Consider the following 26,223-nt stretch of genomic DNA (forward strand, 5'->3'; position numbering starts at 1 on the left):
GTTAAATACTTACAGATCTGGCTATCTTGGTTGGATTAGTTTACAGCTATGCAACTCCCTCCTCTTCTATCTCTTTGTTTTTCCCTTCATCCTGTGTCATGACCTGGTATCACCATCATTTTGGTCAGGTACATTGATCTCCCTATTATTTTCCTTAGGGTCCATTCTTAGGTGAACTTATGAGCTCTGTTCTGTGAGTGGACACATGTCTATAGTTAGAATAAGATGGAAAACACTATGTCTTCTTTTTTGGCACAATCACACAGGGGGACTGTAATATTGAGGCAAAGGAATTTTGATAACAGATATCGCTCTGGATTTTTGTCTAGTTCCTCCTCTTGATACACAGCATTTAAGTTGGATGTGTTTTGTTTATGTTCCACAATTCTGGCTTGTTCCCTGCCCCTGGCAATAGAGGACATTGTTGACTGTGCATTTTATAGGCACTGCTGTTCTTTATATCTTGTCCTAGATGGCGGAACAATGCATCTGAACATCTTAAGTACCTGTAGAATTGTACCTGTACCAAGTTTGTAAAATTTCTACAATTTCTGTATTTTTTCCAATAAAAACATTGTGAAAGAAAATGAATCGTGATAAAAATTAAAAATAGTTTGCTTCCTGGGAAAAAGCTCTAAGATCCCAACAGTCTCCCTTTCTCCCACAATAAAACTCACAGTTCATTTTACATACCACATGCCAGAAAAAATATTTTGATTGCATCGCAGAGAAACAAAAAAACGACCTAGATGTACTAAAGGCCCAGCTGATTTAATTCACATGTTGTGGAGGTGCCCTAGGCTTCATCAATATTGAAAATATTGCAGACTCCACTTACTAGATTACAATACCATTAGAGATGGACAGACATTCTGAAACCAGGCATTTGCCAAAGACATGATGCCTAAGTGTCTAATATTGTATAATAGACGAGTGCTAGAGAGAAGTCAGAATTCGCAGTTTGCTCCAGTAAGACACAGGAGAACTCACAGCTGCAGGTTCTCCCCAGAAATACTTTTTCATGTGGGTGACATAGGAGCTTGAGCTAGATTTAAAGGAAACAGACATGCTTGAAACATCATCTGAAGGTCCTGCAACCCCTGAAACACCCTGACAATGCAAAACAACCTGTTAAAGTGGTTGCTTTTTTTACATAGGCTGTAACTTTATCTGCAGTCCTCTCATCTCTATATCCATTCAAAGTGCTGAATTTATAAGCTTGTCTAAGAGTTCAGAAAAAAATGGGGTGGTGAACTAAAATTACACTATGCAGAGCTCAGTAAGGAGATCTTTGAGAGCTGATTGGAGGGAAGAGACCACCCCCCTTCACAAAGCTCAAAGTAACAGAACTGAGCCTGTCATTCTGTTGGAGGTCCCTGCCCGTCACCATTTTTTTTTGGTGTCAGGAGAACTTGTCAGAAGTGATTCATGCTGATAGCAGAGGAACAAAACAGCAGACAGAAATTAGACGTAGTGGTCTTGAGACAATAACACACTAGAGAGGGATATGATTTTAATGCATTCTCTGCATTAGGGTAAAAAACCTTTTGGGTGCAGCTCCCCCCCTCAAATACTTACCAGAGCCCGATCTCAATCCAATGCTGTGCTCTCTCCACTCCCTCTTTGGTCTCAGTGAGAGTGGCGGGTGTCAGGGGCTTCTGCTGCTGTCAATTTAATCCAGTGAGAATGGAGCGGGGAGTGGGGCTGTCTGCATCTATTGACACGCACAATGAGGCTCGGGATCGAGCCCACACAAGTGCACCCATAGCAATCTGCTTTCTAGGGGGGTACTCAGAAAGGCAGGAAGAGCCATGGGCACCAACAGGGGACCCTAGAAGAGGAGGATCGGGGCTGTTCTGCACAAAACCATTGCACAGAACAAGTAAGTATAACATGTTTTGTTTAAACAGATCCTTTACAGGGGGGGGGGGGGGGGGGGGGGGATGTGAGCAGCGATCCAAGATGGGCGTTCAGTTTTCAATTTCGCTCTTTGCCTGCCGGACACATCAGCCGTTTTGGAGATTTGTTCCTGCACCTCGGCTACCCTCTGCTTCCCTGCCCCCTCCTGCACCGATGGGGAAAAAGACTGCCTCGACTTGCGCCTCCAGCATCAAGCCAGCTGACCGAGGAGACAAGGCCTTCCAGCCTGTGGACTCGCCAGAAACCCCAACCTCGAGTCTGGAGCTCCTACCGCCCGGACTTACTATCTGATGCTGAGAGCATTGCAGCATCACTGCCGCCACAGCCTCCCTCACTGAGAGCTGTCGAACTCTTGGGGCGATTCAAGTCTGTCCGTGCTTCTATGCTGCAGACTGAGTGGCCTGCTGCCACCGCTAAACTTGCGACCCACCTCACCAAGGAGATACGCAATCTGGGGAGCTGCACAAATGATCTGGAGGACAAGATGGACGCTGCCATCATGGTTATCGAAAATCACAAACAGGACCTGTCCAACCTTATAAAAGAATTAGCGATGGCCCTGTTGCGGTTTGAGGACTATGAAAACTATTCTTGCAGTGGAAACCTGTGTTTGTGGGGTATCCCTGAGACTGTCACTGATCTCACATCCACTGTGATGGCCCTATTTCAGGAGCTGGTCCCCGCTATACCCGTAGACTGCCTCGTATACACTGAGCCTTACGGTGGCAGAGACAAGATGTCCTGACTAGTGACAGCATCATCAAATTCACTTACTAAACAGATCGAAGCTGTGTTTTCCAGGGACACCGCTATCAGCTCTTCTCGGATATCTCACAGATAACCCTAGAAATGGCGCCAAATGAAGCCATTTGCCCCCGTTATTGTGAAATGCGACATTAAATATACCTGGGGCTTCCCCTTTCGGCTGACCTTCAATTAACAAGGCAGGAGCCACTCCATCAGCAACCTGAGGAGGCACAGTCAACGCTTGAAGCCTTACATCTTCTTCCTCCTATGGGCTCCAGCTTAGGTTTGGCGCAGCCCTCAGGCTCTCAGGGAGCCTCTAGTCAACTCAGCCACTACTGGGAGAAGTCTTCTGGCTGCAAGAGATCTCGCCCTCGCACTTCCTCGCGATCCAGCCCTCTACATTCACCCCCAGGCGGAGTATCCTGCTGAAATGTCTTCTTGAGCATTTGTATGTTTTGGCTGCTGCCATCCCTCATGTCCAAACATTGATGCTGTTTTTCTGTTATGTTACACGGAAAACTTTTCAAGAATTTTCTTTCACTGTAGGCCCTCTCAAGGCCCTGCTGCCTTTTTTCTCAAATATGACTACTCTTACCCTTGCCCTGTTACATGTTGAATCAATCCCATGGCTTCACTCTGAGCTGCGTGTATGTACTATTGCCAAGCCTTTAACCCCTTCACTGCCAGGTCCGTACAGACCTACAGCACTGTTTCCAGCTGGCCAGGTCCATACAGCGTTCGGACCTCTTTTCTTCTGCTATAATCTCATGGTTACTTCAGTGACCATAAACTTATAATAAAATTGCTCAGTAAACTATGCTGAACAAACCTATAGCTGTGATCAGCGGATTACAATCCACTTATTAGAGTTATGCATTATGCACCTCAAACTTGACCCCCCCCCCCATGCCGCCACTTCCCTGTCTCCAGCCTCTCCCCCGCCTCCAAAACGGCTCCATCCACTCTTTCCTATGTCATTCATCAACCCACCCCCAGCACTGATTTCCTCCCCCACATTTATCCGGCTCCCCCCCAGCAAACCCAATCCCCTGCAGCTACCCTTGAGTCACCGGCTTCCCTCCTCTGTCACTCCCGGCAGCTTCAGGTGCTGCAGGGGCTGAGGGGATCACACTATGTCCCCCCACCAGTCCGATCACCGCCAGCAATGGCCCCCACCTCACTGATCTATCCCTGCTGGGCGGCATTCCCTTCTTCTCCTCCCACCACCTGCAGCTGCTGACCGACACTCAACTCCGGCAAGCTGGACATGCTGGAGGAGCGGTGTGGGGGCGGGTGAGGGTGGGGCTTACTAAACATGTGTTTACCAGCCCCTCCCTGTACTACAATGGACACAGGCAGTGATCACTACCAATCGCTCCTGTGTCCACTGATAACTGAGCATAGAAAAACATTGTATAATATGTGTTTGTTTATGAATGAAAAGGAGTGACTTCTTATTCATTCATGTAATGTGCAGCTCAGGCTGCAGAGAAAGTGACTGTCTTCAGTCCCTTTCTCGGTCTCAACAAAGAGATATTAGGGTCTGTTTAGACCTCTGATATCCCCCCCCCCCCCCAAGAAAAAAAATACAAATTATTATAAAATATAAATGTAAAAAGTTAAATATAAAAAAATAAATTAAATAAAATAAATAAAAAAAACCATAGTGAGGTCTCTTTCACATGGAGTAGACTCCGTCAAGTGGATCCACCTGGTCAGCAGGGGATCTGTCCACTAATCCCCGTTGAGCAGGCAGATGACAGGTCCATCTCCGCTGATGCAGAGTGGACCCGGACACTGCCTGCTGTTCTCTATGGGGCGGTCAGATGGAAACGGACCGCCTGTCTGTTTCTATCCGCTTCTCAACCAATCCAATCCGTTAGATGGATGGGAAAAACATCCATCTGTTTTTAGTGGACCGAATTAGATCAGATGCAGGCGGGTGTAAACTGACACGTGTCCATTTACATCAGCCTCTTCATAGAGAACATGGGCCTTAAAAATTAGTAGCACCTGCCTTTTATTCTACTGGTCCTATGCTTTCAGAAAATGTATAGTGTGGGGGTCTTTTACAAACTCTGAAAGCTGCAAGTGAAAAATGAAAACCTCCAGATTGAGAGAAATGTAGTTATTTACATTTTTGCGTAGGTTCAATTTTCCCCAATTTTGCAAAAAGGCGCAATTTAAAATTTACAAATATTTGTCATTTAACTCAATACAGGTTAGCTTTTTTATTTAGTAGGAATTTTGTAAAATGTGCTGTTTTTATCTGATAATAATGACTTTAGTGGATGAGACCGGGCTGGTTGATCCTTTTTGTTGTTTTGGAACAAGGATTTGGGTGTCTTTTTCTGGCTCTAAAACTCACGGCTGGGGGATCACCCTGGGAGTGCTTGGATTCCTCTCCCTCTCCCCGCGTATCCAGAACTTCCGGCTATTAAACAGTGGACCGTTGGGCTGTCATCCTGGCCTCTCCTTTTTGTACACACTTGGAAAAAGTTTGATTTTAATAATCTGCTTGCCATACTATTATATCAAGGTGGAATTTGGCCACAATGCTCACAACTATATATTTTCTGTGCTTCTCCTGAGTAAGCGAGGTTTTGAACTCATGAAACACACTGAGCATACCAGCACAGATTTTCCAGGCTGATGGCGGATATTAATATAGATCATATAGGTTCTATGCAAAAGTCTTAGTAATTGAACCTTGGTGTTTTTAGAATGTACTTCTATCTTTGCTATACATGCATGACTTGCTGTTTTTAATGAGTGTAAATACATTTTGGATTTTACTTGTATCGGAGGTGTGACTCAAAAGGTCCTGTGGGCTTTAAATAAGTTGTTGTTCAATTGTTTTGATAAACATTTGTGAGAATCTCATTGTGCCCTAAAAATCAGTAGCACCTTATTTTTATTTTACTGGTCATGTGCTTTCAGAAAATACTGTGCCTTGCAAAAGTATTAACACCCTTGGTTTTTTACCTATTTTGTTACATTACAGCCCTTAGTTCAATGTTTTTTTAATCTGCATTATATGCGATGGATCAGAACACAATAGTCGTAGTTGGTGAAGTAAAATTAGAAAAATATATACATAAAACTATTTTTCAGAAATAAACTGATAATTGGCATGTGCGTATGTATTCACCCCCTTTGTTACAAAGCCCATAAAAAGCTCTTGCGCAAGCAATTACCTTCAGAAGTCACATAATTAGTGAAAAGATGTTCACCTGTGTGCAATGTAAGTGTCACATGAACTGTCATTACATATACACACCTTTTGAAAGGCCCCAGAGGCTGCAAACCTAAGCAAGAGGCAGCACTAACCAAACACTGCCATGAAGACCAAGGACCTCTCCAAACAAGTAAGGGACAATGTTGTTGAGAAGTACAAGTCAGGGTTAGGTTATAAAAAAATATCCAAATCTTTGATGATCCCTAGGAGCACCATCAAATCTATCATAACCAAATGGAAAGAACATGGCACAACAGCAAACCTGCCAAGAGACAGCTGTACACCAAAACTCACGGATCGGGCAAGGAGGGCATTAATCAGAGAGGCAGCACAGGGACCTAAGATAACCCTGGAGGAGCTGCAGAGTTCCACAGCAGAGACTGGAGTATCTGTACATAGGACGACAATAAGCTGTGTGCTCCATAGAGTTGGGCTTTATGGCAGAGTGGCCAGAAAAAAAACATTACTTTCAGCAAAAAAAAATGGCACATTTTGAGTTTGCAAAAAGGCATGTGGGAAGCTCCCAAAATGTATAGAGGAAGGTACTCTGGTCTGACGAGACTAAAATTGAACTTTTTGGCGATCAAAAAAATGTTATGTCTGGCGCAAACCCAACACATCACATCACCAAAAGAACACCATCCCCACAGTGAAACATGATGGTGGCAGCATCATGCTGTGGGGATGTTTTTCAGCAGTCGGGACTGGGAAACTGGTCAGGGTTGAGGGAAAGACGGATGGTGCTAAATACAGGGATATTCTTGAGCAATACCTGTACCACTCTATGTGATTTGAGGCTAGGACGGAGGTTCACCTTCCAGCAGGACAAAGACCCTAAACACACTGCTAAAGCAACACTTGAGTGGTTTAAGGGGAAACATGTAAATGTGTTGAAATGGCCCAGTCAAAGCCCAGACCTCAATCCAATAGAAAATCTGTGGTCAGACATAAAGATAGCTGTTCACAAGAGCAAACCATCCAACTAGAAGTAGCTGGAGCAGTTTTGCAAGGAGGAATGGGCAAAAATCCAAGTGGTAAGATGTGGCAAGCTCAAAGAGACTTATCCAAAGTGACTTGGAGCTGTGATAGCCGCAAAAGGTGGCTCTACAAAGTATTGACTTTAGGGGGTGAATAGTTATGCACCTTGACTTTTTCTGTTATTTTGTCATATTTGTTGTTTGCTTCACAATAAAAAAAAAACATCTTCAAAGTTGTGGGCATGTTCTGTAAATTAAATGATGCAAATCCTCCAACAATGCATGTTAATTCCAGGTTGTGAGGCAACAAAACATGAAAAATGCCAAGGGGGTGAATACTTTTGCAAGGCACTGTATTAGTTGGAGGTTTAGAAACCCTGAAAGCTGTAAGGGAAAATAAAAAAGCAATGGAAAAATTGCAAAAATGGTCTGGCCAGCTAAGTTTAAAGTGGAGCGCAGGGCCTGACAGCAAAAAGGTTAAGGGGTTTGTCCTATACCAATATGCTGTATTTATAATCCAGGGGCTTCCCACTCCATACCGCTGTTATTGGACCTTGCAGAACACTTGGGATTCTTTCACAATACTTAGATTTGCACCTGTTGATTCCTACCCTCTATCCTGGGATCTCCCCCTTTTGCCACGCCGAAGCCTTATATTCATCCCTTGCACTGTTTGGTTTTGAGGCCTGTTATAGGCCAAAGGATAAGCTAATGACTTTATGTTATGTGGTAAATCTTACATTTTGAACTGTTATATTGTATATTATTTGTACTAGTTTTCATTTGCAAATGGGTTGGCCTTCCCGCCTCCACCTAGTTTTTCTTCCTTTTCCTCCACCTTCCCTTCCCTCTCTCACTCACCCCCATCCCCCCCCCCCCCCCCACTTTTACCCTCCCTTCCTGGCCCACCCTTTTTCCTGAGCGTGACTGCGGTGTTGTGGAGGCCCATCCTTTTTCTTAACAATGTTCTAATGCTTATATTCCGTACAGCTTCTTGAGAACCCAAAAACTGAAGCGGGTAGTTGGGGGGGGGGTGGACATGGCGTACTGCACTGTTCCCCCCTCCCAACTCTCCTAGTGTTACTAACTCAGGTATACTACTTGTTTGCAGTTTGTTAGTTTTTGTTGTTGTTCCCTCCAAACTACAGGGGAATGTTCTTTCCCTACCTTTCTATCCTCTCCCTGTCCTACCCTGGTCTTCCCCTTCATAAATTGTGGTTCAGACACTTGTTTACTGAGGCTCCCAAGTGCCTCCCTCCTTTATCTCCATGGGAGCTACTGTTGTTAATTTAGCCGCCATGTGTCCAGGGGGAAAGCCCCCCCGACTTTCCCCATTGTTGGGATGTATCCCACCTGTTTGGTGGTTTTTCGTTTATGCGTAAAATTTGCCTTCTCTCTTCTTCCCTTCCCAGGGTCTCGGGATTTGCCCAAGCACTAGTCGGTTACCATTTAGTGCAATTGCTGTCTGACTTTTTTGCTAAGCGCCTCAGTTCTCCTCCACCATGGCTATCCCTCTGTTAAAAATCCATTCACAAAACATTCATGGCTTCAACACTCCCCTAAAGTGTTCCATCATCTTAAATCCCAACAAGGGGATACAGTATGCTTACAGGAAACCAGGTTTGCCCAGTCCTCTGCTCTACGGTTTCTATCTCCACATTGTCCAGTGTTTTATACTGTTTCAGCCACTGATAATCATAGGTGTGTCTTGATCACATTCAGAAGCAACCTTCCTTTAACTTGTGCACTGGAGATTGCAGACCCTACAGGCAGATACTTACTCTTGCAGGAAACCCTCTGGGGCTAGGACATTACTATATTGTCTCCTACTATGCACCTAACAGATTTCAACTTAGGTTTTTCTCTTACCTTTGTAAGGTGATCTCCTAGCACCAGAAGGGCTTACTCCTTCTTGGGAGATTCTAACATTGCTCTCAACTCAGCTCTGGACAGACAATATGCTCAAGGGTGCACTCCCTCCCATGACCTGACACACTAGGCCCAGATGTGTGCAGATTTACAAACCTTTGGCCTTATGGATGTGTCGAGGGAGCTTCACCCTACTGACCACAAATTTACTTATTACTCCAACCCACATGACAGCTTTTGCAGGATTGACCATGTTTTTATGCAGGTACACCATCTTCCCTTTGTCCCTAAGAACTCTATCCCTTCATCAACATGGTCTGACGATGACCCATTGTTTTTTCTTATCTCTTTCTCAGGCCTCAAACGCCCCTTTCATTGGCGGAAATAATGAAGCTCTTTTGACCACCCAGGCTACTTGTCAGCATATCCAGTCTTCCATACAAACATGCTTTGCCGATAACTTTGGCTCTGTTACCTCAGCTGCATCCCTATAAGGCTACCGTCCATGGCCACATCATCCAGCTTGCTTTCTCACATAAACGAGACAGGGAAGGTTGAATCACTAACTGACATTCTTATTTGGCGGCTGCAGATGTACTTTGGAAGGCACGTCCCACTGCAGCGGGCAGGAGGGCTTGTGATACCTTGGTGAAGGAGCTAGATCTCCTTTGCGCCTCCAAAGCTGAGAAAGCATTGCAGTGGATCAAGCATAAGTACTATACTTGTGCAGATAAGCCTGGGCCCATGTTGGCCAAGAAACTGAACCCCTCCGGCTTCGGGTGTGTATGGAGGGTCCCACCTTCAACCCTCTACAAATTCTGACTTCAAGTTTCTTTCCTCACTCTATGCTAAAACAGGCCCATTTCCCCCCGATCAGGCCGAACTGTTTTTTTGTGTACTAAACATTCCGACGTTCCCGGACGGAGCTCGCAATGCCCTCAATGCCAGTACTTCAGAGGCCAAAGTCCTCCAGGCAATTGAACCTCTAAAGCCTTCCAAGGCTGCGGGCCCTGATGGGTTCTTAGGTTTATATTACAAGACTTTCTCTGCCCTTTTGGTACCCCATTTAGCCAACTATTTTAACACCTTGAAACAGGGGTCGATGCCCTCTCCAGATGCTCTTAGGGCTCATATATCAATGATACCTAAAACGCCAGAGGACACAAGTGAACCTCAGGCCTTCCGGCCAATATCCCTTTTGAACAATGAGCTGAAGATTTTGGGGAAGATCCTGAGCACACCTATCAATAAATATATGTGCCATCTGGTACATAGGGACCAGGTGGGCTTTGTCCCAGGAAGGCAGGCAGATGTTCGTAAAGTTGTTCACCTCATTCATCTTAAACAACCAGAAAATCCCTGGTTTTCTTCTCTCTTTGGATATCTTTTGACTCCTTGTTCTGGAAATACCTGCAATACTCCACACCTACAGCCTCAGTCAAATATGCTAGGTATTCCCTTTGCATCTTTTTCAATCTATAGGGACACGAGACAAGGTTGTCCCCTGTCCCCATCCCTTTTTCTCTTAGCACTATAACCCCTAGAGATCACACTTCGTGTGAACCAAAATGTGACCGTAGTCCCCTACATCTCCTGATGTGCTTTTCCTCCATATCGTGCATCCGTATCAATTTGGATAAATCCGTTGCATTAAACTGTGGGTATTGAGCTGGTCGCTGGCTTGCAGTCTCACTTTCCCTTTCGCTGGGGGTCTTCGTCCATTGACTATCTTGCAATTTGACTGACCCCTACCCTCAGTGTTTCTCAAGTCCAGTCCTCAAGGCGCCCCAACAGGTAATGTTTTCAGGATTTCCCTCAGATGAAACAGCTGCTGTAATCAAATGACCTGTGAAAAATAATGGTAAGCCTGAAAACATGACCTGTTGGGGCGCCTTGAGGACTGGAGTTGAGAAACACTGCCCTACCTACTCTTCCCTGTTTGCTGCTAACTATTACTCCCTGCTTCTTTCCTTAACCACCCTTATGCAGTCATGGCAGTTTCCATACCTGTCTTGGATATGTCGTATCAACTGAAAATGACAGTTTTACCTAAACTTTTATACTATTTTCGAAGCTTAACTGTACGGGTCCCTCCATATTTCCTCCACTTGATTCAGAGTAGAATTCTACACTTCATCCGGGCCAATAAATGCCCCAAAATCTCTAAGGTCACCCTTTTCATACAAGGGGGTTCCCCATATCCCCAAATATCTGGCTGCCCAGATCACCTAAATGACCCTGCTTCATACCTCTTCCAATGTTCCTTTATGTGCATTTTTGGAGCTCTCCAAATACGCCCCTCTTTCTATACAGGCGTTCTTATGGCTCCCACAGAAATTGTGACCTGAGGCTTGGAGCCCACTTATGCAGCACAGCTTGGCACTCAAGCTCCCTTATAGGTCCCCCTTTCTAGCCATTACCAATAACCCCCTGTTTCTCCCTGGCCTTGATCAGCCTTAGGCGTTGACTTGGTGGACCTCCCGTGGTCTTACACAAGTGCAACATTTTGTGACTACCCAGTCCTTCCCGACGTGGGCCGCCTTTCATGAGTCCTACGGGCTCCCCAATCTGAGTGTTTTTGCTTTCTTCAACATTGGATATCTTCTCTCAGGCATTTCTCCTCCTATCCATTCCAGAAAACTACTTTCAAACACATCTGTCAGCATTTCCCGGGTCTCATCTTCACTCTATGTGTCTCTAAATAGTTGATAATCTTTCACTTCACTTTCCTATGTGGTTCAGTGGGAACGAGTCTTAGAAACTGAGATTGACCCGGCGGACTGGAGCAATGCTTGGTCTTTTATTGCTAAATGTTTATTTAACACTGCCAACTTTGAGGAGGCGTACAAAGTGTTGCTGCGGTGTACAAACTGTTGTATTGGGTCCCAGCTCGTATAGCCCATGCCAACCCAACCTTTAGTGACTGCTATTTTCGAGGGTGTGGCCATCGTGGGGATGTTTTGCACACCTGGTGGACATGTCCACGACCAGTAGGCTTTTGGCCTCAAGTGTTTGGTCTGCTATATTCCCTGTTCTACCTGAACACCCGAAAGAAGGCTAAATTTGCCTTTCTGCACTGCCCCATCCTGGGCTTATTTGCTCGTCAACAAAAATTGTCATCCTATCTGTTCATAGCAGCCAAGAGGACTATTGCCCAGGTCTGGAAGAAACCTACAGTTCCCTTTCAGGGAGTGAGAGATCATTTTATGGCTACGATACGTAATGAACAAATGTCTAGTATTCTTAAGCACACGGACGCCAAGTTCTTGAAAATTTTGGAACCATGGTTTGCACATGCCTTCCCTGACCTCCCCCTGACAAGCGTGGGTCGGCTCTAACTGGTGTCTCCGATGATCCCAGGTCCCAACTCTTACCCTTTCACCTTTGCCTTATTTTCTTGTTTCCACTCTGTCCTTTCTCTCTTGATTGGTCTCTAAGCCCTCTTTAGTCTCTTATTTGTGCCCAGGACTAATCACAATGTAGTTTGCTAGCTTATATAGTCTGGCTGATTTTGCTAACCACGGGGACTTCCCCAGAACCTATACATGCTATATTTAGGTTTATTGTAATGGTCTGTGGAAGATGTTCCTCCTCCCTTGTTCATACTGTGTATATTTGTTCTTCCTTATGTCGCCAGTCATACTCCCTCCGTGGGCATACTAGGTGCCTACTTGCGTTACTGTGTTTTCATGATATAATTGAATAAAAATGACTGAACCAAAAAAACATCCTTTACAATCACTTTAAACACTGGGACTTGTGGTCCTATATTTGCTGTGTGCTGCCATTGGAATGCTTGGCCTTGCAGTCCCAGACGTGCTATGTGCTGCTACTGGAAAGCTGTGGCTTGTAGCTCCAAAAAATACACACAAAAGAAAAAAACTAGCAGGTGTGCTGATCATCAGTTTGGTATAGCCCTCCAGCTTGCTATTGGTGATAATTAGACAAGTCAAAGGGTGCTGCTGCTCTCTATGGATCCTCTGGGTGGCAAGAACACATCTAGACAAAACACAAAAGAAAGCGTAAAGCCGCCCCAGTGTAACTCGGCTTCAATATGGTAAAGTCAAAAACACCACAATGGTCAAACTCACCCCGTGTGGAGATACAGCACAAGGACTCCCCTGCAGCCGCACTCCCATAACCACCCCAAGATGCCAAAAGGGGAAGGGGGAACCACGGATATCCAACCTAGCTGCCTAGATCCTTGCAGCACATTCAAGCTTATCCACCACCACGCTCGACGTGCAGTTCCCAATGCGTTTGTGTCCGGTCCAGCCGGCGCTGCTCTTCGAGGACACAAACCCACACGAGCAGGATACAGGGGGAAGAGAATGAGGACGTCACACAGTTTCCAATTCAACCCATTTAGGAGTTAGCATGGCCTCCTTCCTCATGTCATGCCCACTAACTCACTAGCAACACGCCAATTTATAGGGAAAGAGAGACGCGCTCATGGTGATGCCTTCCCTGTCTCAGATCTTGAGGTGACACAGGGGTAGGGAAGGCAAAAAATACTTATAGGCATTGGTTACAGCTGTGGGACTATAGCAACTTAATAAATGATCATAATGGATTCCTTAACAGATGGTAATAAAAACAATTAAACAATTTATAAAGATGTATCTGCTCTCAGAAAACACTGCTATGTTAAAAAGTTAATTTGAATATGCTTAATTATGCCAATTAAGGGATCCACCATGAGACAGAAAACATACTACTCCCATTAAGAAAGGAAATTATTATTTTGTTGCAATATTATATATACAATATACACATATTCACTTTCCTCTCCCATTTTTGCTATAATTGCAATACTGAAAACTGCTTTCCTATGTTTCTTTAACTCTGGTATGCTCTTACTGCTGCAACTCCAGCTATAATCGCAATACTGAAAACTGATTTCCTTTGTTTCTTTAACTCTTGTATGCTACTTTGCTTAACCATCTGCAGACTGTCCACATTGCTTTGCTTTTGTTTCATCCCTTTACCTTACCTTAACCACTTGCTGACCGCTCGCCGTCATTATACGGCGGCTGTTTGAAGAGGAATACCGTTGTTATGGCAGCAGCTAGCTGCCACAACCCTGGTATCTTCTTCAGTGAGCGGTTGGCTTTCAGATAAAAGTGGTCTCAACGGCAGATTCGCTACGAGATCACTTTTAATTGGGGGCGGGATAGCCGACATGTTGGGTATCAATTTACTCGGCGTAACATTATCTTTCACAATATAAAAAAAATGGGCTTACTTTAATGTTGTCTTATTTTTTAATTAAAAAAAGTGTATTTTTTCCAAAACAAATTGCGCTTGTGAGACCGCTGCGCAAATACGGTGTGACCAAGTATTGCAACAAGTACCATTTTATTCTCTAGGATGTTTGAAAAAAAAAAAATATAATGTTTGGGGGTTCTAAGTAATTTTTGAGCAAAAAAAATGATTTCAACTTGTAAACACCAAATCTCAAAACAAGGCTCGGTCCTTAAGTGGTTAAATTATGACCATTTCTTAATCTTATTAGCTGTCCCCTTGTAAGTCTGTTTCTGAAGTGAGAATTTTGCTCTGCATAGCCTGCCATCTTTTTATTAACTCCCTGTTAGTAACTGGAAGCACCCACCTCCATCCCTAGCAGTATATAAACTAAGCATCTCCTGGGAAAGGCACATTTGCAGATGGGATTCTTTCTATAAGTGGGAGCACTTCTGACTCTGCGCTTCAGCAAATGCACAAAGCGAATGAATACAAGGAAATACTTTGGAAAATACCACACAGACTACAGGTGACCTTGTTTACACCTTCAGCTCTTTCTCTCCTTCTAAAATGCAGTCTACCACTCCTTCTGACAGCTGTGTCCTCTATCCTTAAACTAACTCTCCTGCACACCTCTTCTCCATCCCCCACCTTAGGCTACTTTCACACTGGGGCGGTGGGGGTGGTAGTGATAAAGCGCCGAAAGTTATAGCGGCGCTTTTTGGGCGCTAGTGGGGCGCTTTTAACCCCCACTAGAGGACAAATAAAGGGTTAAAAGCACCCATGTTGCAATGCTACCAAAGCATTTTTTAGGCGATTCGGCAGCACTGCCCATTCACTCCAATGGGCAGGGGCAGTGGAGGAGCAGTGTATTCACCGCTCCCACACCACCCCAAAGATGCTGCTTGCAGGAATTTTTTTCTCGTCCTGCAAGCGCACCGACCCAGTGTGAAAGCATTCGGACTTTCACACTGGGGTGGCTTGAGAGGTGCTTTACAGGCGCCGTTTTTAGCGCAAAAACGCCTGTAAAGCGCCTTATATATTTCACCCTCACTTCTGTCCTCTCCTTATTACTGCACTCACCAACTCCTGCTAATTCTAAATCCACACGCACAAAAAAACTCCAGGACACTGGGGTATGTCTCTTCATATAAATCACACTCCCAACATTACCTCCATCACGGTAATATTCAATAGAGAAAGCAAGTAGCGGGACTTCCCATGAAGCACATGGGAGCATTTTGCTATATATAAACATTTGTATAACTTTACAAATTATAAAAGCCAGAGAATATACATAAAGGAACATTCCAAAAAGAAATCAAAACATGATATAGAATACATGGAGTGATTAGAACATGTTTACATAGATAAATTTGGTAAAATATGCAGATTAAGAACAAGCAAAAATGTCACTGAAAATAAGGTACAAAAAAGGGACAAATGAATGGGAACGGCCATCAAGAATTCATAGATGTGTACACTAGGTTGTTGCTGGCTCTACGCGTTTCAAGGCCTTTATGCCTATCATCAGGAGCAAAGACCGTAGTAGTAATGTATAAATAAACAATACAGTAATATTTAGGGGGAAAAAAAAAAAACTAGCCCTGGACAGGAGAGGTCCCCCCATGGACCCAGCCTGCCCAAACGCTTACATGTGGGTCCACACAGTGGTTGTGCAGCCGTGCAATTCCCAGACCCAGCCGCAAAAGCCCCACAAGGGAGCTGAAGGGGTCACAATGTGAAAAATCGTGATGGTGGATAAGGAGACCCATGTGTGAAGATAAACTGTGAAAAAATGACAAAAAGCAAAAAATGATGGTGAGTGATAAAAAGGTGCTTTTTGTCATTTTTTCACAGTTTATCTTCACACTAGGGTCTCCTTATCCACCATCACGATTTTTCACATTGTGACCCCTGTGGGGCACTGTTCATGTTGGTCTGTCTGCCACACCGCGTCCCTTCAGCTCCCTTGTGGGGCTTTTGCAGCTTGGTCTGGGAATTGCACGGCCGCACCACCGCTGCGAGGACCCGCTTGTAAGTGTTTGGGCAGGCTGGGTCCATGGGGGGACCTCTCCTGTCCAGGGCTAATTTGTTTGTTTTTTTCCTAAATATTACTGTATTCTTTATTTATAGATTACTACTACGGTTTTTGCTCCTGATGATAGGCATAAAGGCTTTGAAACACGTAGAGCCAACAACAACCTAGTGTACACATCTATGAATTCTTGATGGCCGTTCCAATTCATTTGTCCCTTTTTTGTACCTTATTTTCAGTGACATTTTTGCTTGTTCTTAATCTGCATATTTTACCAAATTTATCTATGTAAACATGTTCTAATCACTCCATGTATTCTATATCATGTATCGATTTCTTTTTGGAATGTTGATTGATGTATATTCTCTGGGCTTTATCATTTGTAAAGTTATACAAATGTTTATATATAGCAAAATGCATAGAATTATTTGATATAAAAACTTTACGACAATCTAAATTAAATAAAAAATATTTTTACTCCATTCTATTATTGCTCCTGTGTGCTTCATGGAAAGTCCCGCTACTTGCTTTCTCAATTGAATATTACCGTGTCGGGATGGAGGAGGGGACCTGAATGGCCCCACTATACCTCATTAAAAGTCCCACTAAAATCCTCTTTTTTTATATATTACCTCCCTCACCCTTCTGCTTCTCCTAACTTCTGGTGATGTATCCCCAAACTCTGGGCCTTCATCATTTAACTGTACTCAACACACCCATTACACCCACTGGCTGCAGCATTGCACACAATCTAGTTCCCATTTCTCTTCTTCCCATGACCAGACTCCCTTTCTCTTGCGCCCTTTGGAATGCCCGCTCTGTCTCTAACAAACTCACCTCTCTCCATGATCTCTTTATCACTAATTTAATCTACTCGCCATTACCAAAACCTGGCTTCCTGAATCCAACACTGCGTGTTCTGCTGCCCTATCCCATAGTGGTCTTCTTTGTGCTCACTCTCCCAGACCCAGTGGATGCAAAGGAGGGGGTGTTGGAATCCTTTTAGCCCCACATAACAGCTTTCAGGTACTTCACTCAACTTCCTTTCTGTCACTCTCCTCATTTGAGGCCCCCTGGACCAGTATCCACCTTTCTTAATGACTTCTCTGCCTGGCTACCCTACTTTCTCGCTTCTGAAACCCCCAATATCATTCTTGGGGACTTCAATATCCCTACTAATACTAACACTCCTGCTACTTCCAAACTTCTCAGTCTCACTTCTCCTTGACCTGAAGCAATGGATACATGCTTCTACTCACTCTGAAGGCAATACCCTTGACCTTGTTTTGTCCCACCTATGCACTCCGTGCAACCTCTCCAACTACTCTTACCTTCTCTCTGATCACTACCTTATTAGTTTCACACTCTCCCTCTCCTCCACCTCCTCTTTCTCCAACCGCCTAACAGTTACCCGTAGAAACCTAAACCCTTCATTTCTCTACTCTGCTACTGACCACCTCTATAACAATATCGCACCCCTGTCCTGCACCGACCTAGCCACTTCTGTCTACAACACTTTTCTAACCTCACTGGCCCCCATCACTACACACAGAATCAGGCCCTGTCCCCTTCAACCTTGGCAAACAGATGACACTAGAAGTCTGAAGAAACACAGCCGTGCTCTTGAGCGCCTGTGGCGTAAGACGAAGTCTCAGAAAGATTTCAACCACTGCCAAGCAGACCTATTTTCTCTCTCTCTCATTATACCCCATCAACTCTTCTCTGCCTTCAAATCTCTACTTTGTCCTCCACTGCCTCCACCCACCAACTCACTCACTGCCCAGGAGATCGCCAATCACTTCAAACAGAAGACTGATACAATTCGCAAGGAGATCTCTACTGTTCAGATACCCTCCATGCTTTACACTTCATGCCCACAGGTACAATCATTACTTTCCTCTTTCAACCCCACCAATATAGATGAGGTTGCTAAACTTCTTGCTAACGTCCATCTTACCACCTGCCCTTTGGATCCTGTTCCCTCGCAAATGCTACGTTCACCCTCTACCTCTATTCTACACTCTCTAACCCACATCTTCAATCTCTCCCTCTCTTCTGGCATCTTCCCCAACTCTCCAAAACATGCACTTGTCAGCCCCTTACTTAAAAAGCCCTCACTGGACCCATCAAATTTTAACAACCTACATCACATCTCCTTGATCCCCTTTTTATCCAAACTCCTTGAACGTCTGGTCTACAACCGACTGAGCGACCACCTTGCTGAGAATAGCCTTCTTGATCCCCTTCAGTCTGGATTTCGTCCTCAACACTCCACAGAAAATGCTCTCCTAAAACTAACAAATGATCTACTAATGACCAAAACCAATGGACACTATTCCGTACTCCTACTTCTGGACCTCTCTGCTGCTTTTGATACGGCTGACCACCCCCAACTTCTCACAAAACTCCATGCCTTCCGTGACTGTACTCTTCGCTGGTTCTCTTCCTACTTATCCAACCACACCTTTTTTAGCGTTACTTACAATTCTACATCCTCCTCTCCATTTGCTTTCTCTGTTGGGGTCCCCCAAGGTTCTGTTCTTGGACCTCTCCTATTTTCAATCTATACCTCCTCCCTGGATCAGCTGATAGCCTCCAATGGCTTCCAATACCACCTCTATGCTGACTGCATCCAAATCTATTTCTCTACCCTCTGCTTACTCCTTCAGTCTCCTCACATATCACTAATTTACTATCAGATATATCAGTCTGGATGTCACACTACTTCCTCAAAAATGTAATCTATCCAAAAACGAACTTATCGTTTTTCCTTCCCCATGTGCCTCTTCCCCTGATCTCTGTCAAAATCGATGGCATAACCATAAGCCCATCCCCCGCATGCCAAGATCCTAGGTGTAGTCCTGGACTGCGAACTCTGCTTTAAACCCCATGTCCAATCGCTGTCCAAATCTTGCCGCCTCAACCTCTGCAACATCTCCAAAATATGCCCCTTTCTAACTAATGACACAACAAAGCTCTTAATTCACTCCCTGGTCATCTCTCGCCTCGACTACTTCAACTCCCTACTCATTGTCTTACCTCTACATAGTCTATCCCCCCTCTAATCCATCGTGAATGTTGCTGCCAGACTCATCCACCTTATCAATCGCTCTGTGTCTGCTACTCCTCTCTGTCAATCCCTCCACTGGCTTCCGCTCACCCAACAAATTAGATTCAAAATACTAACAACTACTTACAAAGCCATCCACAACTCTACCCCCAGCTACATCACTGACCTAGTCTCAAAATACCAACCTAATGTTTCTCTTGGTTTTTCTCAAGACCTCCTGCTATCTAGCTCCCTCATCACCTCCTCCCATGCTCGCCTTCAGGACTTTTCCAGGGCCTCTTCAATCCTATGGAACTCCCTACCCCAATCTGATTATCTCCTAATCTATTAGCTTTTAGACGATCCCTGAAAACCCTCCTCTTCAGAGAAGCCTATCCTACCCACACCTAAAAACTGTATTTTCATTTTCTCAATCTGATCATCCCCCAAAGCTATTACCTTTTGTTCCACTTGACCCCCCCCATTCTAGATTGTAAGCTGGAACGAGCAGGGCCCTCTGATCCCTCCTGTAGTGAATTGTATTGTAACTGTACTGTCTGCCCCCATGTAAAGCGCTGCGCAAACTGTTGGTGCTATATAAACCCTGTATAATAATAATAATAAAGTATTTTTTGCCTTCCCTACTCCTGTGTCCCCTCAAGATCTGAGACAGGGAAGGCGCCACTATGAGCGCGTCTCTCTTCCCCTATAAATTGGCGTGTTAGTAGTGAGTTAGTGGGCATGACCTGAGGAAGGAGGCCATGCCTTCGAAACCCGTTGTCATGGCAACTGTGACGTCATCACTCTCTTCCCCCTTGTATCCTGCTCTTGAAGGTTTGTGTGTCCTCGAAGAGCAACGCTGGCTGGACCGGATGCAAGCGCATTGGGATTTGCACATTGAGCATGGTGGTGGATAGCCCCAGATGTGCTGCCAGGATCTGGGCAGCTAGGCTGGCCATCCGCGGCTTCCCATTCCCTGTCCAGATCTTGAGGTGGTTATGGGAGCGAGGCCGTGGTGGAGTCCTTGTGGTGTATCTATCTTCACACGGTGCAAGTTTGACCATTGTGGCATTTTTAATTTTACCATATTGAACCCAATTTACACTGGGGCGGCCTTGCACGCTCTTCTTTTGTGGCCTGTAGCTCCAAAACTGTTTTGTGCTGCTAATGGAATGCTCTGACGTATTGTACTGATTTATTGCTTGATGCTAGTACAATGCTGGGACTTGAAGTTCCTTGCGCCTTGTGTGCGGGTATTGAAATGCTGAATCCTGTAGTTCTTTACTTGGTTTGTGCTGCGAGTGGAATGTTGTGACCTGTAGTATGCAGAGCTCTGTAACTATGTTGTTACCAAGTCCATTCTTCACTGGCACCACTAGCACTGGTGGTGCTCCTAGACCCCTGTATTGTGAACCAATGGATAGCTTCTGGTGTGGGAGTATATGGCTGCACCCTGTCACCACACTAGACAAAGGACGGTTTAGGATTTAATATAGTTACATAGTAGGTGAGGTTGAAAAAAGACACAAGTCCATCAAGTCCAACCTATGTGTGTGATTATGTGTCAGTATTGCATTGTATATCCCTGTATGTTGTGGTCATTCAGGAGCTTATCTAATAGTTTCTTGAAGCTATCAATGCTCCCCATGAGACCACCGCCTGTGGAAGGGAATTCCACATCCTTGCCGCTCTTACAGTAAAGAACCCTCTACGTAGTTTAAGGTTAAACCTCTTTTCTTCTAATTTTAATGAGTGGCCACGAGTCTTGTTAAACTCTCTTCTGCGAAAAAGTTTTATCCCTATTGTGGGGTCACCAGTCCGGTATTTGTAAATTGAAATCATATCCCCTCTCAAGCGTCTTTTCTCCAGAGAGAATAAGTTCAGTGCTCGCAACCTTTCCTCATACCTAAGATCCTCCAGACCCTTTATTAGTTTTGTTGCCCTTCTTTGTACTCACTCCATTTCCAGTACATCCTTCCTGAGGACTGGTGCCCGGAACTGGACCGCATACTCTAGGTGCGGCCTGACCAGAGTCTTGTAGAGTGGGAGAATTATAGTTTTATCTCTGGAGTTGATCCCCCTTTTAATGCATGCCAATATTCTGTTTGCTTTGTTAGCAGCAGCTTGGCATTGCCTGCCATTGCTGAGCCTATCATCTACTAGGACCCCCAGGTCCTTTTCCATCCTAGATTCCCCCAGAGGTTCTCCCCCCAGTGTATAGATTGCATTCATATTTTTGCCACCCAAATGCATTATTTTACATTTTTCTACATTGAACCTCATTTGCCATGTAGTCGCCCACCCCATTAATTTGTTCAGGTCTTTAATAGACACTTAACCCTACATCATGCATCTTATTGCATTTCTGTCCTTCCCACCCTATTATGTACTGACTCTTAATTAACTCACTGCAAACTGTGCTCCTTGCGCCTAAAAACTCAGTATGCTTTCTCTCTCCACAAGTTTATCACACCAGTACTGACACAATGAAATACATTAAAACAAGACACGTATAGAAGTGAAGAAGAGTGACAGAAAAGGACAAAATTTACTAATAGCATTCATCGGTACCTGTTTAGCTGCTAGAGTCTCATCATTGGAGCTGTTCCGTACAATGTCTCTGTAGGTCATCTCTGAATTCCTTTTCTTCTGCAGTGCACCCGAGAGCCGCATCCAAAGCTTATATAACAAAAAAAAAAGAAAGAAAAAAAGGCTAGTCTATTTTTTTCCTACTAAAATTGCCACTGCATTTTAAAGTTCCAATACGTTACTTATTTATTTTAAATACGTTCCCTGGAAAAAATAAGAATAAAAAAATGAAGTCCCTTACTGACTTATTGCTCTGTGATCTGTACTAGTTCTCTATTGGGCTGAATACGGCTCAGAATCAACCTATTTTCTTTGAACCTAGGATGTACAGTGGGTATAGAAAAGAATCACTCCCCTTTAAAATAGTCTAATTTTGTTCATTTGCAGCCTGAAATCAAGACAGACACAGCTTTTGTTTTATCCAGCTGTATTTACTCAGTGCAACTTATAACGTCTAAGCAAAAGATATAACACCAACATGTCAGAAAAAAATAAAAATACATTCAAAAAGTTGGAGAAAGGTTCACCCACTTCAGTATTTGGTTAAACCACCTTTTGCTTCAAATTACAGCCTTTAGTCTGTTGGGATATGTCTCTACTAACTGCACATCTAGACTTTGCAATATTTGCCACTCTTCTTTGCAGAACTGTTCAAGTTCAGTTAAATTTGATGGTGACCATTTGTAGACTGCAGTCTTCAAGTCATTCCACAGATTTTCAATGTGGTTTAAGTCTCGGCTCTGACTAGGCCATGCAAGGACATTTACCTTTTACTCCTTCAATCACTGTGTGGTCATTTTTACTGTGTGCTTATGACAACTTTCTAGCAGAGGACAGCAGATTTTCCTCAAGAATTAGATGGTATTTTGCCCCATCCACTTTTCCTTCTATCCTATACTACAAGTGCTTCAGTCTCTGCTGCAGTGAAACCTCCACACAACAAGATATTACCACTCAAAATGCTTTACTGTAGGAATGGTGTTATTTGGATGGTAAGTAGTATTGGATTTCCGCCAGACATATTGTTTGATGTTAAGGCCAAATAATTCAATTTTAGTCCCATCTGACCATAACACCTTTTTCCATGTGGCCTCAGGATCTTCAAGGTGAGTTTTGGCAAAGCTCAGTGGTGACTGCATGTGGCCTTTCTTGAGTGGCTTTTTTCTTGCAACCCTCCCATGCAAGCCACATTTGTGGAGAACTTGTGATATTGTCGTCACATGCACACAATGACCACTCTGTCATAAATTCCTGCAACTGCTTCATAGGTGCTGTAGGCCTCTTGGTAGCCTCTCTGACAGCTTCCTCCTGGCTCTTTCATCCAAATTGAAGCGTTATCCTGATCCAGGTAGGGTCTGTGTTTTAACAATACTTTCACTGTGCTTCTAGGCATTGATAAAGCCTTCAATTTTTTGTTTTGTATCCTTCTGACTGTCCACAACTTTATCCCGGAGATCTTTTCACAGTGCCTTACGACGACCCATAGTTGATGGTTTGCTTCAGTTCCACTACCAGGGACTGGAATGCTCCAGGAAAGCTCTTTTCATGCTGAACTAATCAAAATGACCACAGCTGTTCACAGTTGAAAGTCAAATGGCTTTCTGTATGATTGCAAATAATACAGCTGGATAAAACAAAAACAGTGTCTGTCTTCATTTCAGGCTGCAAAGAAATAAAACGTGAGTATTTTAAAGGGGGTGATTATTTTCTATACTCACTGTATTCCCTGTGATTTCCTGTTCAAGCAGCAATCATCCCATCCCCCCACCCTCAGAAAAAATACCACTGTAGATCCAGTTCACTTCTGGTTTTTTCACTTTGTTGCCAGTCAAGCCCTAATGAAGGAGGCACTTAAACCCCTGAAATGCATTGGATACTTTTGGAATTGTACCCCTGACCTTTAATAGAATAAAGTTGTATCTGGACCCATTATAAGTGGTGTGGTGCTTAATTTCAACTCTTTTTTACATCACACTACAAGCCAAGGTGACTGCAGAGATCTTCTGGGGTGTAGAAGCCGCCTGCCCAGGAACCAGATCATTTAGACCAGGGGTCTCAAACTGTCGGCCCTCCAGCTGTTGCGAAACTACAAGCCACATGAGGCATTGCAAGGCTGACAGTTACAAGCATGACTCCCTCAGGCAGAGGCATAATGAGACTTGTAGTTCTGCAACAGCTGGAGGGCCACCAGTTTGAGACCTCTGATTTAGACCAACAAAAATATCTTAAGGCATGGGTGTTCAACCTGTGGACCTCCAGCTGTTGCGGAACTACAAGTCTTATGAGGCATTGCAAGGCTGACAGTTAGAAACATGACTCCCAAAGGCAAGTTGAGCACCCATGCCTTAAGATAACAATACTAGTGAAATAAGCCTATGGGTGGTTGGGGGCGGAGCCAGCGCGCAGCATGCAGGGAAGGCAGAGACAGAGCTCCATTCCTAGATCCCTAATCCTGCTTTGATCCTGGGAGCAGCCTATCCGATTTTGGTCTGAATTGTGGGGGGGGGAGGGGGTGTGCAGGAAGCTTGTGGACACCTCTGGAGATGGTGAAATACGGGCCACCACCACCAAAAATGACTAGGGAACGTTTGCCATGGTTTGCCTGGAGATCCCAAGATGGCGCAGACGGCCAGGAGGTGAAGGAGGAGGAGGAATGGCCCCCGCTGGTGAGAAGTGCCGCACCAGACCAACCAGCATCTCCTGAAGGCAATCGGCTGAGTCCTAGACCCCAGAGGGCCCAGTTAAAGTGGAGGGGGAGATCTTTGGACAGGCTGGAGCACCAGGGCTGCCAAAATAAGCTTATAGATCACTTTGGTGAGCTCAAGATTGAATTCTCATTCATGAAACATGACATGCAGAAGATAAAAGAAAAGGCTCAGGCTACTGATCAACGTATTGCTTCTCTGGAAGATACTGTAAGGCCTATGGACACTGCTGTACAGGTGGCACAGAAGGCCCTGTCTGAACAAGCTTTGAAAATGGTTGACATGGAGGATCGTATGAGACAGAATAATATCCGGCTAGTTGGGTTTCCTGAGGGAGTGGAGGGGAGACACCCCGAGGAGTTTCTGGAAGGTTGGCTTACTGAAAATATGGAGCCTGGGACTTGACTAAAATGTTTGCTATTAAAAGGGCTCATCGTGTACCTGGCAGACCCACACCGAAGGGTGCAGTCCCTCGGCCTATGAGAGTGAAAATTCTACACTTCTGTGACCGGGAAAATATTCTGAGGGGCCAGGATTGGCCTGGAGCTGGAGTTTAAATGAATACCGGATATCAATCTACCCTAAGTTCTCGGCTGCCACTCAGAAACAGAGCCAGCTTCCGGTCTGTGAAGAAATGCCTCAGAGATCTGAAATTGATCTACAGTATGCTATACCAAGCTAAACTTTAGGTCGTGGATAATGGAAAAGTTTTCTTTTTTACTACTCCTGTGGAAGCTTCTGGATTGTTGAATGCCCGAGGTGGGGAAGTTCCTAGCGTCCTCCATAGTATCCTTCTGACGCTTTGCTGTCTGCTTGGGGGGGGGGGGGAGTGTGGCCCAGGGGAGGTTGTTTGCGGGGATAGATGGATGCCCCTTTTCCTGCTACCTTTTTCTTGCTACCTTGCTCAGGAATAGGGATGAGATTTCTGTTCGGGTCGAGCGTGAGTTTGAATCGAACATTGGCTGATCGCCGAAAGCCGAACATTATGGGCGAGCGGCGCGTAACAGCCCATAATGCACTGCGGGAGCGCAGTGCATTGCTGTATTATGATTGGCCAGAGCATGCACCATGACCTGCATGCTTTGGCCAATCACAGCTCCCTCAGCTAAGAGCCATAATTGGCCAAAGGCAGGGTGCCTCTTGTCAATCATGGCTCAGGGGGACTAAGTCCATGCCCCACACTATATAAGGCCGCCTGCATGTTGGCCTCGTGTAGTGTGTCATTGCCGGCGTGAACGGAGAGAGTGTCATTTAGATTGAGCAGGCAGGCTATTCAGTTAGCTGCAGTGTATTTAATATATATATATATATACACACACACACATATATATATATATATATATATATATATATATATATATATCCACTGCATACAGTTTAGCTATATCTCACTGCAGGCCGTTCCTTGTGTATTCTAATATACTTCAGGCGGTGTACATAGTACACAATGCTGTGTACCCATAGTGCAGTTGCTCATACTTTTCTGGTGGTCAATACAGTACACCCATAGTTGTTATTAAACTTCTGTTGGTGTACACAGTACCGTGCACCCCTAGTGCAGTTGCTACTACTTTCCTGGTGGTGTACACAGTACACAATACAGTGTAGTGTTTTTTTGCTAAACAAAATTTACAGCATGTCTGGAAGGCCACCAAGGAGAGGCAGACGCTCACAGGCCACTAAAAGAGGGCAAGCAGATTCTGTGTCTACAGTCGACAGTGCTGGTCGTGGACACGATGCATCCTCAGCACGTGGCCGTGGGGCACGCTTGTCGTTTTTTCCTGCAGCTGGCCGTGTTATTGAGCCACAAAATGCAGAAGAGTTGGTGGAATGGATAACAAAGCTCT

General features: G+C 44.6%; 1 protein-coding gene across 7 annotated transcripts in view; it reads right to left on the reverse strand.

The window, feature by feature from the left end:
- The window catches only part of SGSM3 (small G protein signaling modulator 3), a 746,342-nt gene that overhangs the window by 395,798 nt on the left and 324,321 nt on the right, over nt 1-26,223 (reverse strand). For all 7 annotated transcript variants that reach the window (XM_073592651.1, XM_073592650.1, XM_073592644.1 and 4 more), the window contains one exon: nt 21,654-21,761. In XM_073592651.1, the coding sequence (XP_073448752.1) occupies nt 21,654-21,761 (108 nt within the window). The remainder of the gene's footprint in view (nt 1-21,653; nt 21,762-26,223) is intronic.

This window comes from Aquarana catesbeiana, linkage group LG07 (assembly GCF_042186555.1).
Source record: "Aquarana catesbeiana isolate 2022-GZ linkage group LG07, ASM4218655v1, whole genome shotgun sequence".
Lineage (NCBI taxonomy): Eukaryota > Metazoa > Chordata > Amphibia > Anura > Ranidae > Aquarana > Aquarana catesbeiana.